Below are 16,596 nucleotides of genomic sequence, written 5' to 3'. Positions count from 1 at the left end.
ATTTGTTTTATTGATGTTTTTTGGATACTCTTTTGCATTCTTTTTTCCGTTCTTTACGTTCCTTGTCTTTTTAGTTTCTACTCTACTAGTTATCTCTTTGATATAAATAAGTATCAAATAAATATTATTGTTCTCATTATTATATTTTAATAGCACGTTAAATTAGTAGGCCTAAGAACATGTAAAGAAATAAACAATAGTTGAAATTAGTAGCTGCATTAATAAATAATCAGTTCCTTCAAAGTTGTGATGACAGCTAACCTTTCCCGGGGTTCCAAGTTAACATTATAGCCAATCCGGTCACTGTTCCACAACGTTTTGGGTATGGGTTCCCAAGACAGCATCAATTGTGTTGAGCTTAAGGCCTTGACTCGTGGCCGGGTAGGCAAGCCATCAGGTGCTTCACCGTAAGTTTCAAAAGTGACGACTTCACTCGGCTGACTGCGACCACCAGCTGTCTCACAGTGCATCCTCAAATCATATTTGGTTGCGGGTGACAGATCTTTTAGATTGAACTCAAATTTTTCGTTCAAGGGCATTTTGGGGAGTTTAATTTCACCCCAGTTGGCATCTGAAAGATTAAACTAAGCATAATATTGGCTGAATATTTTTCAAAAAGTTCGTGGTGACAAACTGTAAGTAAGGAACGACTAGGGGTAACTAGGACACAAAGAAGGGAAGTTTTAAAGGCAATGAATACATCAAAAGAATCAGTTTTTATGCTAATACCAAATGTAAAAGTTTGTAGTTAAACAAAGTAGAATATTAGTCGAACAAGTTTTTTTTCAAATAGTTGGTGATAACGAACTGTAAGTAAGGAGCGGCTTGAGCTTACTAAGACACGAAGAAGGGAAGTTTTAAAGAGGATTTATGCATCAAAAGAATCAGTTTATATGCTAATACAAAATAACAAAAGTTTAAAGTTAACCAACTAAAGCTGCGAGCCTAAAAAAAATAATATCAAAGAATAAATGAAACCCCACAGGAATCGAGATCAGAATAAATTATCATATCGAACCAAATGGTACCAGACACTAGCATAGACGAAAATCGGGTAAAAATTAAGTTAAACATTCAAGTCAAACTTAAGACGAACAGGGTTGATCTTTGGATTATCCCTTTCCCGCTCCTGATTTTCGAGCTTCTATTTATTTTATCTTGTATTATTTGCACAATTTGCATCCATCCATTGTCCACGAGGACAGGGATTCAAGTCCTGGTGTCACTGGTTATTTGATTTAGAAGTGGGGTTAGTGGCGTATGGGTCAGTGAGAAGGGAATCTGGCTACAGTCTCAACCAGAGTCGACCCAGCTCTAAATGGGTACCTGGAGGAAGTTACTTTCCCCTTCTCCCTTCCCTAACAGTTAAAATTCTAAAGCTTGGTGTTTCATTTGCGCTTTACTGAAAGCACATAAATTACAAACCTTTATTTATATTTATAACAATGGAAAATCATGATGGTGAAATCAAATCCTGAATTGCTGAAGTTTCCAGGAATTATTATTATGATATACTCAATATTCATCTTAAAATCATTGGTTTTTTCTAGTCATCTTAATTATTATAGTAATTTATTTCCTTTTTTTCGTTGATGTTTTGAAAAATTCTAACATATTGTTCAAAAAGTATATGGTTTTCAATAATCATAAATGACGCAATTTGCTTTAGAACTTTAACGGTTAGATGAGGAGGATGGAACTAGTGGCCAAACTCCTGTTTGTAGTAATTTTCTTTAGATTGACTTCAATATTCAAATTCCTTTTTTCTCGTTTTAATATTTATTTATTCATCTCCATTGGTATGTGTTATCTCTATGTTTGACAAGACAATTTATTTTAATCTCTATTTCATTTATTGGAAACTTTAATTACATTTTCTTTGATTGTGATTTCTGGTCGTTTAAAGCTTGAATTATCATAGAACTTCTTTCTGTGTGTCTTAAGTTTAATATGGGGTTCTTTAATTTTTTTTTGAAAAACTTCTTATTTGGAATTTTTGTTGTAATTAATTTAATGAAATTAAGACAAGAGATGACAAAACATCCTCTATCTTAGGTTTCATAGCTCCTACAATTTCCATGCTAATACTAATACAACATTACTACTGCTTCTACTATTACCACTACTACTATGATGGTAGTACTGTTAAGAATAAGGATATAAAGGTGAAAATTTGGAGGATTACAGAGGAAAAATTCGAAGTAAACCAAGACACACTTTGTGCATGCAGATTGTCAGAAGGGCGTTTCTCAGGAGTGGATTAAGGAACTAAATTTGATCTTTCAGGGAATCATCGTTAAAGGGGAAGATAAACTGACTAAAAAATATACATGTGCACGCTACTACTACTGCTGCTAGTAGTACTACAACTGATAGTAGTGCAACTAATAGTAACGCTAAAAGTATGAAGATTAAAAATTTCAGAAAGCGTTGAAGTAGAAGTTTAAGTAAATTAATACACATTACGGATACAAAGGTTGTCAAGAGTCATATCAGCAATTTATTGGCAACAGCTAACTGTATTAGGTTGAATTTTCCTAACCTTGATGTGGGGATGTTCAACTGAGCAAAAGGCAACATGTTAATATTTCTTCTGCTACTTTTACTCCTCCTCCTACAACTACTACTACTACTAATGTAACCAATGGCGGTTCTAGGCCTGGACAGGGGGGGGCAGTACCCCCTTCTTCATTTTTTCTGATATCTTAGATCAGATTCCTTTTGTTTTATATTTTTGCTAATGTGCTGAAAAGACCAAAAACTTGTCTCAATTGTACTTTTTGCATACCTTAACCCCACCCCAGATTACGACGCCTAAAACCGTCACTGACTGTGATTACTATTACAAGTATTACAAGAGTATGAAAGTGAAATTTTCAGGGAGTTTTAAAGGGGAAAGTTAAACAGAATCGCAACACATCGTCTGTATTCAGGTTGTCAGAAGGGCGTATCAACAATATCTTAGGAACAACCTGCAGTGTGAAGTTGCAAATTACCGGGTTCGCTATGAGGGATGTTGGACTAACCAAAAGGATACCAATGCTACTGTCACTACGATTTGCGCTACCACTAAAGCTAACACTGTTAATGTGAAACTTTCAGAGAATGTCTAAGGGGTTTTCTACCAAATGAAAGCACACAATGTGTGTGAAGGATGTCACTATTACTACTGCTACTACTGCTATATCTACTACTGCTACTGCTATTACTACCACTACTACTACTACCAATTCTGCTTCTAAAGCTAAGGGTAATAGGGTCAAAATTTTAGGGAATTCTGAGATTATATTGAAGTAAATTTCAAACACACCATGTGCATGCAGTTGTCAAAAGGAAGAATCAGCAAAGGCCCAGGAGCTTCTTTAGGTATTAAGTTGAAACTTCTAGCTTATTTTGAGGGAATATTGAAAAAAGCTAAAGATGATCAATACATGATGCTATCAATACTGCTACTACTATTGAAGCTCAAAAGTTTAAGATGAAGCTTTTAGGGAATGTGCAGGGGATGTTAAATAAAAAAAAAAAAAAAAACCTATGGACAGGTACACTGTTTAAAGGCTGCATCAGCAATATCACAGGTACGCCTTTGATTAACAAGTTGAAACTTCCAGGGTATGTTGAGGGGGAATTTGAACGAACCAATAGACACTAAGTGCACACTTACTACTAATGCTACTACTACTACTGCTGCCACTGCAATTTCCGCTACTACAAGGCTAATGGTATTAAGGAGAAAACTTTCCGAGAATGTTTAGGAGTTTTATACCAAATCAAAGCACACTACATACATACAGGTTGTCAAAATGGCATATAAGCAATATCTTAGGACCGGCTCAGAGAATTAAATTGAAAATTTCAGGGCAAGCTGAGGAAATTCTAAAATAACGAAAACGTACACCGCTATGTGCACGTTACCACTATTGGTACTACTACTGCTGCTACAGTTACAACTTCAGATGGAGCTAAGAGTATTAGGTGAAACATTTGTGGGAATAATTAGGGTAATGTTGGGGTAAGATATAATAAATCACGTACAAATAAGGGTGTATCAGTAATTTCTCAGTAATATCTTAGATTATTAAGTTAAAACTTTCAGGTACGTTGAGATTGATATTGAACTAGCGAAAACGCAGTCAGTACATACTGCTACTACTAACACTACTGCATCAACTACTAATGAGGATAGGGGTATACAAGATAAGATTTTCATGGAAACGCTGACAGTGCAACCAAAATTGTACTGCAACAACTTCAAAGGACGTATTTGCAGTATAGAAGGAAAAGCTAAGGGTATTTTGAACGAAACCAAAGGACATTAAGTACATCTATGTTGTCAAAGGGTGTTCGTTCATTATCTCAGGAACCGCTATAATATAAATCACGGTTAAACAGGATGGTAACGGTAGCCCTACTATTTTTAGCCTTATTTTGAAGTATACTACCTGGATAAATCCAACAGTTTGTGGTAACGAACTGTAGTAAGGAGCGACCTGGCTCAATAGTAACCAAAACTCAAAAATATGGAACTTTGATGCCAATAGTTACATCAAAAGAATCGCATTTTAATGCTGATTTTAAATATATAAATTTCATCAAGATTAGTCTTACCCGTCAAAGGTTACGAGCCTGAGACAATTTGCCTCATTTTAGAAAATAGGGGGAAATACCCCCTAAAAGTCATACGATCTTAACGAAAATCACACCATCAGATTCGGCGTATCAGAGAACCTTTTTGTAGAAGTTTCAAGCCCTTATCGACAAAAATTTGAAATTTCGCACTTCTTGCCAGAAGATAAATCACGGATGCGTGTTTATTTTATTTTTTTTCCCCAGGGGTGATCGTCGCGAAAGGGCTCATTCAAACGGAAATTAAAAGTTCTAGTGCCCTTTTTAAGTGACCAAAAAAATTGGAGGGCACCTAGGCCCCCTCCCACGCTCATATTTTCCCCAAAGTCATAGGATCAAAATTCTGAGATAGCCATTTTATTCACCATAGTCGAAAAACCAAATAACTATGTCTTTGGGGAGGACTTACTCCCCCGCAGTCCCCGTGAGAGGGGCTGCAAGTTACTAACTTTGACCTGTGTTTACATATAGTAATGGTTACTGGGAAGTGTACAGACGTTTTCAGGGGGATTTTTTTGTTTGGGGGGATAGTTGAGGGGGGGGGGGGTTACGTGGAGAAACTTCTCATGGGGGAAGAGACTTTCAATGGAGGAGGCGCAGGATTTTCTAGCATTATTTAAAAAAAAACAATGAAAAAATAAATATGAAAATTTTTTTCTACTGAAAGTGAGGAGCAGCATTAATACTTAAAACGAACAGAAATTATTACGCATATGAGGGGTTTACCTCCTCGTACTACCTCGCTCTTTACGCTAAATTATTTTTAGTAATTACAACTATTTATTCTACGGCCTTTGTGATTCAGGGGTCATTCTTAATGAATTGGGACAAAATTTAAGCTTTAGTGTAAAGAGCGAGGTATTGACGAGGGGTGAGCCCCCTCATATACGCAATAAAACATACGAATATAGAAGTTCGCTACGTAAGTTAATTCGTAAGTTACGTATATTTTTTACTTATGAGAACGTTAGTAAAAAATTAAAAGTTATAGTTGCCTTTTTATGTAATCAAAAAATTGGAGGGCAACTAGGCCTCCTCTCTCGCTCCTTTTTTCTCAAAATCTTCCAATTATAACTATGAAAAACCCATTTAGCCCAAAAAAATCAATATGCAAATTTCGTTTTAATTATTTAAGCGTGGAGAGCCAAGATAAAAAAATGCATTATTTTAAAAACGTCCAGAAATTAAACAAAAAAAACAAGTTTTTTTTAAATGAAAGTAAAGAGCGACATTAAAACTTAAAACGAACAGAAATTACTCCGTATATGAAAGGGGCTTTTCGTCCTCAACGCCTCACTCTTTACGCTAAAGTTCTTTAAATTTTTAAGAAGTCGAGTTAAGAGAAAGAGTCAAACTTTAGCGTAAAGAGCTAAAGGAAAAATATCTAAGGAAATATCTAAGGAAAAGCTAAGTGTATTTTAAACTAAATCAAAATTTTGTGAAAAGGGTGTTTATGCATCATCTTTGGAATAGCTATAATATAATATACCTTTAAAATGAATAGTGGCAGCAGCCTTAATATATCTGTGGCTCCTACTATAATAGCCTTACCTTGAACTACACTACCAGGATAAATATTAGAAAACATATCCACTATAGCAACACCAACGTCTCTTAAATGCTCTGCGTTTATGAAGAAATAACCATTTTCAGAAGTTGCATCGACGCAGTAGCTTACGATTTCCATAGCCAAGAACCCTAATCCTTCAATGAAAATTTTGAGTATCTATCTCCTTCCAATTGCCTCGATTGTCAGCTTTGTTCATGACTAAAAGCACTGTCTCTGTCATGAGTCATCTTCTTCTCTGTCTCTGTTTCTTGTCTTCTCTGTCTCTGTCTCTGTCATCTTCAATCATGGCTGTGTCCAACAAAAATTCACAAAACTTTTCTAAGATATGTTAATGGAGTCGGTGACATTATATCAAAAGACGTGATGTACATCCAGGTTGTAAAAATGAGCTCTTTTGAACACCATCGCACCAGCAGCAGATAGGTCAATTCACGAAGAAGATTTGAAAAAAAAATATTTATTTTTATATTTAAGTTTAAAAGTGCGGAAACTGCACAAAGAATACTTGCTCTGCGTCTATTTAACAGTTAAGAAGTAAAGATACATTCTTCACGATTTAGACACGGTCTACAAAATGAATATTTGGGTAAAATTTTCATTTCGCCGTAGCCAAAAATTATGGGATATTGATGAGAGGGGAAACTTTACCATGGGCTTTATCATAACAAAAAATTATGAGTACCCCTTTTAAATCCCCCCCCATAAAAAGCATGAAAATAAGCTTAAATAAACTTATTAAATGCTAGATAAGAGATCTGAGTTACGAGGTTCTTCTAAATACAAAAATTCATCAAGATCCGATCAATCCTTCGTAAGTTAAAAATACCTCATTTTTTCTGATTTTTCAGAATTAACCCTACCCCCAACTCCCTCAAAGAGAGTGGATCCGTTCCGGTTATATCAATCACGTATCTAGGACTTATGCTTAGTTTTTCCACCAAGTTTCATCCCGATCTCTCCACTCCAAGCGTTTTCCAAGATTTTAGGTTTCCCCTCCAACTCCCCCCAATGTCACCGCATCCGGTCGGGATTTAAAATAAGAGCTCTGAGACAAGATATCCTTCTAAATATCAAATTTAACTAAGATCCGATCATCCGTTCGTAAGTTAAAAATACCTCATTTTTTCTATTTTTCCGAATTAACCGTCCCCCCACTCCCCCCAGAGGACCGAATTGGGGGAACGACTATTTCTAATTTAATCTGATCTGGGCCCTGATACGCCTGCCACACTTTATCGTCCTAGCTTATCTGGAAGTGCCTAAACTAGACAGACAGACAGACAGACAGACCGACAGAATTTGCGATCGCTATATGTCAAATGGTTAAAACCAAGTGCCATAAAAACTTATAAGCCAAGCCGAACATAATTTCTGATGTTACTCTCATATCTTACACTTATGATAACGAATAGAAAATGAAGCGTTCCCATAAATATATAAGGGGCAATCTCATTAACCCTTTACCGCTTTGGTGACGATACAGCAGTCCTAGCAACTTTTACAAACATGGATACTCTGTGCAACCTTCCCTATCAGGCAGTTGGATCCCCTGGAAATATAAAATTGGTCTGATGCCTGAATATCCCAATTTGATGCATGAAAAACTAAGAAAGCACTAATCAGCCAATCAAAGGAATTGTGTGGACATCCCGAATTTATCTTAAGGGCAAATCTATCAAGAGAATTGACAGACTTCGTCTTCTGGGAAGATAATCCTTTAGAGACCATTCTTGAGACGACCACGCCGGTCGAATTTAAAGCCTTTTGCGTGAAAAGACTGTGAGTACTTCTTCGTTAGTGCCTATTATCCCTCAATTATCCCTGGTATAAGTTTACATTAGACATACTACCACATACAAATACCAGCTTTTTGCAGGAGTTTCTAAACCCGTACAAAAAGCGGCAAAACTACTCCCAATTGACAAAACTATAGAGAATCCATAAAAGTGCTTCAAGTTCAGACTTTAGCATGGATTGGGTATTTTAGCAACCTCCAAGTGGAAAATTTTGATGTGGCGTTGCTACCTTTTCTCTAAAATTGAATTCATCACCCTCCTTCCGACGAGCTATTTTTACCTGTACCAATTTTCGTCACGCCAATATGGAAAACACAAAAGAAACATGTTAAAGTTAGATTATGTACAAGAGGGACACCCCATATTGAGTGACAAACAAATACAAAGTAGAAACAATAGTGAAAATCTTTTCAAGACAGTGCAAATCAATTCTGTGAATATTTCGGCCCTATGTCCAAGGTCCGTCTTCAGCACAATACGACAAAGAGAGAAAAAAAATATGTATATGTAAATAAACTTACATTAAAATGTGAGAATTAAAACTAGTAATGTTTTTTTTTAAACTTTTTTAAACAGCCCTAGCATCCTTACTTCAACGAAGTTCAACCAGGACTGACAAAAAGAATGAAGTGAGATGATAAATTCATTCAAACAAAACAGAACAAAATGATTAAATGCAATTTCTCAGAGCCAACCTTGCATTTTTGGCAGCCTGTCTCAGAGGCCTTTTCGTAACTGGCTCAATACTATTATAAATTTTTTTAGTAAAATATTTTGTTAGATCATTTTTAATTAAATTTGAGTATAAAGAATTTAGTGAGCACTGCCCTAAGTCCCTGTTCCAAGAAATGTTATTATTTATTTTGAGACTAATTTCGATTGATGGCCGAGCCATCTGTTTTATCCCCAAATCATTACTGATGAGTGAAGATTTTTCAAAAAGTATCGTGTGGGAGGGATTATTTAATATATGCCAACCTAAAGCAGAATCAAAGGAGCTGTTGGAACTATTTGAAATTAATGCCTTGTCTACGTTTTTTTATGCTGTTGTAGCCGTTTTTCTAGATTCTGATGGGTTCTATCAACATAGTAATTTCCACAGTCACAAGGTATTTGATAGACCCCTCTTTGGCGAGTAACTGGGGTCTTATCTTTACCGGAATTTAAGAAATTTATGGTTTTAAAATTATTAGTTAAAACTACATACAGATTATTTTTGTGCAAATATTTTTTAATTTTGTTGTGATTTTTGGGATATACGGAAGGTAGACAATATTTGAGGGCTTATCAATAGCCTCACATTGTGAAATATCTTCTTCGATTTTACAAGAATGTCTTTTTAGTCTACGGTCAATTATCTTATCAAACAGTTCGTGGTAACGAACTGTAGTAAGGAGCGATCCGGCTTAATAGTAACCAAAACTCTAAAAAATTGAATTTTGATATCAATAGCTACATCAAAAGAATCGCATTTTAATGCTGATTTTAAATATATAAGTTTCATCAAGTTTAGTCTTAGCCATCAAAAGTTACGAGCCTGAGAAAATTTGCCTTATATAGAAAATGGGGAGAAACACCTTCTAAAAGTCATACCATCTTAACGAAAATCACACTATCAGATTCAGCGTATCAGAGAACACTACTATAGAAGTTTCAAGCTCCAATCTACAAAAATGTGGAGTTTCGCATTTTTTGCCAGAAGACAAATCACGGGTTCGTGTTTATTTGTTTGTTTTTTTTTTTTCCCAGGGGTCATCGTATCGACCAAGTGGTCCTAGAATGTCGCAAGAGGGCTCAATCTAACGGAAATGAAAAGTTCTAGTGCCATCTAGGCCCCCTCCCACGCTCATTTTTTTCCCAAAGTCAACGGATCAAAATTTTGAGATAGCCATTTTGTTTAGCATAGTCGAAAATCATAATAACTATGTTTTTGGGGATGACTTACTCCCCCACAGTCCCTGGAGGGGGGGGGGTTGCAAGTTACAAACTTCAACCAGTGTTTACATATAATAATGGTTATTGGGAAGTGTACAGACGTTTTCAGGGGGGATTTTTTTGGTTTTGGGGGTAGGGTTGAGGGAGGGGGATATGTGGGAGGATATTTCCTTGGAGAAATATGCCATGGGGGAAAAAATTCAATGAAAAGGGCGCAGGACGAATCTGGTCACGTTAGAAAAAAACGTCAAATTAAGAGTTTAATATACAATGCTGGGTGTTCGGAGCCTCTCTATTATGGAGTATAATTTGAAAATAACACAACAATACGAGCGATAAAACATATATACCACAACCATAACTCAACTAACGAAAGAACTGCTAAGAGATAACACAACTATAAAGCGAAAACAGGTGAAAACTAACGGGAAAATAAACGAACTAAGAGGTGGAAGGGACCCAGAGAAAAAATATAATCCTTTTTCAATTTTGAGCCTAACTTCCGCAAAATAGTAATAATGTCAGAAGCCCCGAAATACCGAATTATTTTCTTTTCAAACAGTTCGTGGTAAGGAACTGTAGTAAGGGGCGACCCGGCTCAATAGTAAACGGAACTCCAAAAAACGGAATTTTGATGCTAAAAGATACATCAAAAGAATTGAATTTTTACGCTGATTCTAAATATATAAGTTTCAATTAATTTAGTCTTTGTCATCAAAAGTTACGAGCCTGAGAAAATTTGCCCTATTTTGTAAAAAAGGGGGAAACATCCCCTAAAAGTCATAGAAACTTAACGAAAATCACACTATCGCATTTGGTATATCAGAGGACTCTATAGCAAAAATTTCAAGCTCCTATCTAAAAAATGTGGAATTTTGTATTTTTTGCCAGAAGACAAATCACGGGTGCGTGTTTATTTGTTTGTTTGTTTTTTGTTTGTTTTTTTTTCCCAGGGGTCACCTTATCGACCAAGTGGTCCTTGAATGTCGCGAGAGGGCTCATTCTAACGGAAATGAAAAGTTCTAGTGCCCTTTTTAAGTGACCAAAAAAATTGGAGGGCAAATAGGCCCCCTCCCATGCTCATTTTTTCCAAAAGTCAACAGATTAAAGTTTTAAGATAGCCATTTTGTTCAGCATAGTCGAAAACCATAATAACTATGTCTTTGAGAATGACTTACTCCTCCACGATCCCTGAGGGAGGGGCTGCAAGTTACAAACTTTGACCAGTGTTTATATATAGTAATGGTTATTGGGAAGTGTACAGACGTTTTCATGGGGATTTTTTGGTTTGGGGGGTGGGGTTGATGGGAGAGGGCTTTGTGGGAGGATCTTTCCTTTGAGGAATATGTCATGGGGGAAGAAAAATTCAATGAAAAGGGCGCAGGATTTTCTAGCATTACTATAAAAAAAAACAATGAAAAAATAAACATGAAAACGTTTTTTCAAACGAAAGTAAGGAATAGCATTGAAATTTAAAACGAACAGAGATTATTACGCATATGAGGGGTTCTAAAAATACTTTAGCGTAAAGAGCGAGTTATTTAGGAGGAGATAAATACCTCGCTCTTTATGCTAAAATATTTTTAGTGATTTCAACTAAAATTCTACGGCCTTTTTGATTCAGGGGTCATTCTTAAAGAATTGGGACAAAACTTACGATTTAGTGTAAAGAGCGAGGTATTAACGAGGGTACAAACCCCCTCGTACACATAACAAAAATATAAGAATATAAAAGTTTGTTACGTAAGTTAATTCTTAAGGTACGTATATTTTTTACTAATAAAAACGTTCGTTGAATATTAAAAGTTCTAGTAGCCTTTTTAAGTAACCGAAAAATTGGAGGGCAGCTAGGCCTCCTTCCCCACCCCTTATTTCTCAAAATCGTCTGATCAAAACTAAGAGAAAGCCATTTAGCCAAAAAAAAATTAATATACTAATTTCATTTCAATAATTTATGTGCGGAGAGCCAAAATCAAACATGCATTAATTCAAAAACGTTCAGAAATTAAATAAAAAAAAACTAGTTTTTTGTACTGAAAGTAAGGAGCGACATTAAAACTTAAAACGAACAGAAATTACTCCGTATATGAAATGGGTTGTCCCCTCCGCAGTCCCTCGCTCTTTACGCTAAAGTTTTTAATTGTTTTAAAAAGTAGAATTGTGGCAAAGAGTCAAACTTTAGCGTGAAGAGCGAGGGACTGCGGAGGGGACAACCCATTTCATATACGGAGTAATTTCTGTTCGTTTTAAGTTTTAATGTCGCTCCTTACTTTCAGTACAAAAAACTAGTTTTTTTTTATTTAATTGACAAAAGGAATGGGGTATCCATTACGAAAAAGAATATCTCTGATAAAGTTTATTTCTGCATTTATATACGAACCGGAGCAGATTTTCAGGGCACGATCAATGAGGGAAGTTACAACTGCTCTTTTAACTTGTGGGGGGTGATTTGAATTAAAGTGAAGATATCTATTGTTTTGTGTTGGCCTTCGATAGATAGTAAAATCTAATTATCAGCATTACGAACAATTAACACATCTAAAAACGGTAGTTTATTTTCAATTTCAACTTCTAGGGTGAACTGCAAATTTCGGTCATAAGCGTTAAGATGATCTAAGAAGCCCCGAAGTTCAGCTTCCCTGTTTTGCTCTGTTTTGTTTGAATGAATTTATCATCTCACTTCATTCTTTTTGTCAGTCCTGGTTGAACTTCGTTAAAGTAAGGATGCTAGGGCTGTTTTTAAAAGGTTTTAAAAAAACATTATTAGTTTTAATTCTCACATTTTAATGTAAGTTTATTTATATATACATATTTTTTTTCTCTCTCTTCCTCGTATTGTGCTGAAGACGGCCCTTGGACATAGGGCCGAAATATTCACAGAATTGATTTCCACTATCTTGAAAAGATTTTCCCCATCGTTTCTACTTTGTATTTGTTTGTTATGGAAAGGCAGTGTGGTCTTCGTCGCTATTTTTTTTTCCATATTGAGTGCTTGCAGATAAGGTTCCCAAACGGTGCCTCACCTTTGAGAATGGTCACCTGAAAACCAGTATGTTCATTCCATTAAAAGGAAGTTCAACTGACACACCTCTAGACAGAAACCCTGCACAACCCTGCACAGCAACAAAACAACACCCGTAAGTTCTGCCATTACAAGTTCTGCACAACCCTGCACAGCAACAAAACAACACCCGTAAGTTCTGCCATTACAAGTTCTGTACAACCCTGCACAACCCTGCACAGCAACAAAACAACAACCGTAAGTTCAGCCATTACAAGTTCTCAGACGAAATTGATTGGCTTAGACGTATGATAGCAACAGTTTATTATACTAACAAATGGTTGATTTTGTTATCTTTCATCTTACAAAAACAGTCTTTACGGAAGTCCATTAATTCAACCAAATCTTCAAACAAAAATGATAATTTCAAATTTATGCTCTTCTTTGTATCATTTGACTGAATTTCTAATAGGATCTTCTGTAGGAATTGCTAGAAATATTAATCCAACTATCATTAATTTTGATGATATTCTTGTGAGCATAAAAGGAAAAATCCATTTGGGAAAAGTAGAATACACAATTTAGGATTATTGTTTCTATTTTTTCTGAAGCCTTTTAGCTCCAAAAAGAAAATTTATCTGCAAAGAAATTTATTGCTTTTTTCTCTTGTTGACTAATTTTTGCTAATTAATCTAGTTAATTTACGCTGATTCAGAATGATAGTTTCAAATCCTATGGTGTTTGTCCTATGCTGGATCAACCCAAAAGAAAGCCTTTAATTATTATTTTACATACTTTTCGTTTAAAGTCAAAAGTACTTTTAAAGAAATCAAGGGACTACCACATACTTTGCACCACCTACTCAAAATATTACAAACTACCAACTAAAAAAACTACTTACCTCACTACCTATTAAACTACTTAAAAACTATCTACTAAACTACCAACTAGAAACTTCGCATAGCCGAATATACAATATATAAATATATCAAAGTTTTCTCAAAGACACAAAAAATCGTACAAAGATCTTTGAAGCGTCAAAATTCTGTATGCCAAGACCCTGAGCCCGAAAACCTAACCAAGACCTGATTTGATACTTAATCATAAGCTAGTGTAGACTTGACTGTTTCGGGTGTAATGCATATTATTGATTACTTAGTTGCTTATTTGACCCGGGTTCTTGAAAAGTTTTGAATTGGAAATAGTTGCACTTTTCCAGGGCAGAATGGAAAACTTTATAAGTCTAGCCAAACTGGAGCAGGCGTCCCCCCCAAAAAAAATACTTCCCCCCCCCTGCTGAACATACCCACCACAGAAAAACTATAAAAGAATTAGAGAACCTCATTCTAGAGGTCTAAAGCCCTTATATGCAAAAGTTTGGAATTTTAAAACAATAGGAAATTTACCTAAGATAGTGAATGTTTTTGGACCTTAAAAATATACTGACTAGTTAGTTAAGGAGGGAGATAGTTCAAAGGGTGCATTTTAATGCCAAAAGATCCCAACTTTCATTGAGCCTTCAGATAAATCCACAAATAGTTCTAAAGAAGAGACAAGGAGAGGGTGGAGGTAAAAATTGATGCATAATCCACAGGACCGTATCAAGGCCTTTGGGGGGGGGGTTATTTCTTGGAGGAGAGGGGGAGTAAAAAAATTTCTCCATGGACGGGGCGGATATTTTCCTGGGGGCATTTTTCGGGGGTGGGGGTAAACGTATAGAGCCAAGCCAAACATGAGTTTTGAGGTCGCTTTCATATAGTAGACTTAGGTTCTCTCAGGCTGGCTCATCTCTCATGTGTAAGAGGATAATGAAACCTTCCCATGATAATATCCAGCTCAATCTCATAAACGCTTCACCCTATTTTGCTGAAAATACCCTGGACTAAAAAAAAACTATCCATAAGAAGGATGACCCAGTGCAACCCTCCCTAACTGACAGTCAGGTCTCCTGGCATAAGGAAAGCAGTCTATTTCCAGGATAGTGAAATTCAATGGATTACGGACTAAAGATCGGTGTTTCTACTTCATTTTTATGAAAATCCCAAAGAGGTTGTAAAAAAATCCCTCGAAAACCACATTTTCGATAGCAAAATCTCAAATATCCCCCCCCCCTTTTCTAACTTCTTTCCAAATCACAACTTAAGCCTTGTTATGCGGACATTTAAGGGCAGTTATTCAAAACTACTTATTTTGAAAATGAAGAAGAATTGCTAGTACCAAATTAGGCAATCTTCCTTTTACGTTTAAGATAAAACACATTTTTAATTATTATTATTATTAAAATTTAAATTATTTAAAATTATTTAATTTATTAAATAATTCAATAATTTATTAAATAATAATAAATAAAATTATTTAATTAAAATTATTTTAATTTTTTATTATTAAGATAAAACACATTTGTTGACTAGTTAAGTTAGAGTCTGATTGACAGACTCCTTCACTTCATTGAGTAATCTGAATCATATGAATGATAGTCACGTGTCAACAGGTTTGTCAAGATATGGCTAAAAAATCAACTTTAAGAATAAAAGTTAAACGAGATGTATTTTGAGTGATAACAAAAAGGTAAAAAATAAAACAATATTTAGGCAGTGTCCCCATTAATGTAGAAAAGTGTAATAAATCGTAAATAGTTAAGCCAGATAAATAAGTTAATCTTAATTAGTTTTATAAAAAGAATTCTTAACTGGAATTATAATTTTGTTTTATTGGTATTAGGATAGCCTAATAATAATCAACATAACAGATAGCTGATACTTATTTAAATGAATGAATCAATCTAAAACGAACTGAAATTAAAATGTATACTCAAATCAAACTCAAAAAGGGCATTAATAACTATAAACAAGTGTTTGACTAAACAATGTTTTGAAAAATTAAAACGCACTGTTGAAAATAAATATGGTTTTCACTAAAATAAAAATGAAGCAATAGCCTATAGAAGTGTTACAGGTGCTGAGAGGTTGCAAAAGCTGTAAGCCAAACTGTTAAATACATTAATTTCTACTCATTTACGTTTCAATTCGGCTTATATCTTATTTTTACCCGTTTTAGGATATTCATTTATTTCAATATTTTTTTTCATTTTACATCTAAGACAAGTTTTAGAAAATAGTTCTTTAGTTGTAGGCAACAGCTAGCATGCCCCCCCCCATACTTACATGCCGTGATTATGAATAAGTTATCACTAAAATAAACATTGTGATTCTAACTTGCATATTCAATAATACTCCCCACCTTTAAGTAGTCATTACACTTACAGCAAAAAAGATAGAATTCACAAGCAGAATTCAGCTTAGCCAAATTTCGTCAGTCAGAAAGAACAAGGTACAAATTCAACCCTTTCAATTACTTATTTAACGCAAAATTCATTAAGTTTAAACTGTGCTGAGCTTAAGGAGCTGCGAGACACATTTAAGTAAACAAAAAAAAAACAAAACAAATAAAAAAATTAACGTAATTTCAAACAGTTCGTGGCAACTGTAGCAAGGAGCGACCCGGCTCAATACTAACCAAAACTCTAAAAAACGGAATTTTGATACCAACAGGTACATCAAAAGAATTGGATTTTTATGCTGATTTTAAATATATAAGATCGTGAAGTTTAGTCTTTCCCATCAAAAGTTACGAGCCTGAAAAATTCGCTTTATTTTCAAAAAAGGGGG

The 16,596-nt window shown here is 35.0% G+C and overlaps 1 protein-coding gene across 3 annotated transcripts in view; it reads right to left on the bottom strand.

The window, feature by feature from the left end:
- The window catches only part of LOC136043825 (cell adhesion molecule Dscam2-like), a 285,713-nt gene that overhangs the window by 69,365 nt on the left and 199,752 nt on the right, over window positions 1-16,596 (bottom strand). For all 3 annotated transcript variants that reach the window (XM_065728754.1, XM_065728764.1, XM_065728771.1), the window contains exon 17: window positions 262-571. In XM_065728754.1, coding sequence (XP_065584826.1) covers window positions 262-571 — 310 coding nt within the window. The remainder of the gene's footprint in view (window positions 1-261; window positions 572-16,596) is intronic.

Source organism: Artemia franciscana, chromosome 1 (genome assembly GCF_032884065.1).
Source record: "Artemia franciscana chromosome 1, ASM3288406v1, whole genome shotgun sequence".
NCBI lineage: Eukaryota > Metazoa > Arthropoda > Branchiopoda > Anostraca > Artemiidae > Artemia > Artemia franciscana.
This window is presented reverse-complemented; position numbering and strand designations above follow the sequence as displayed.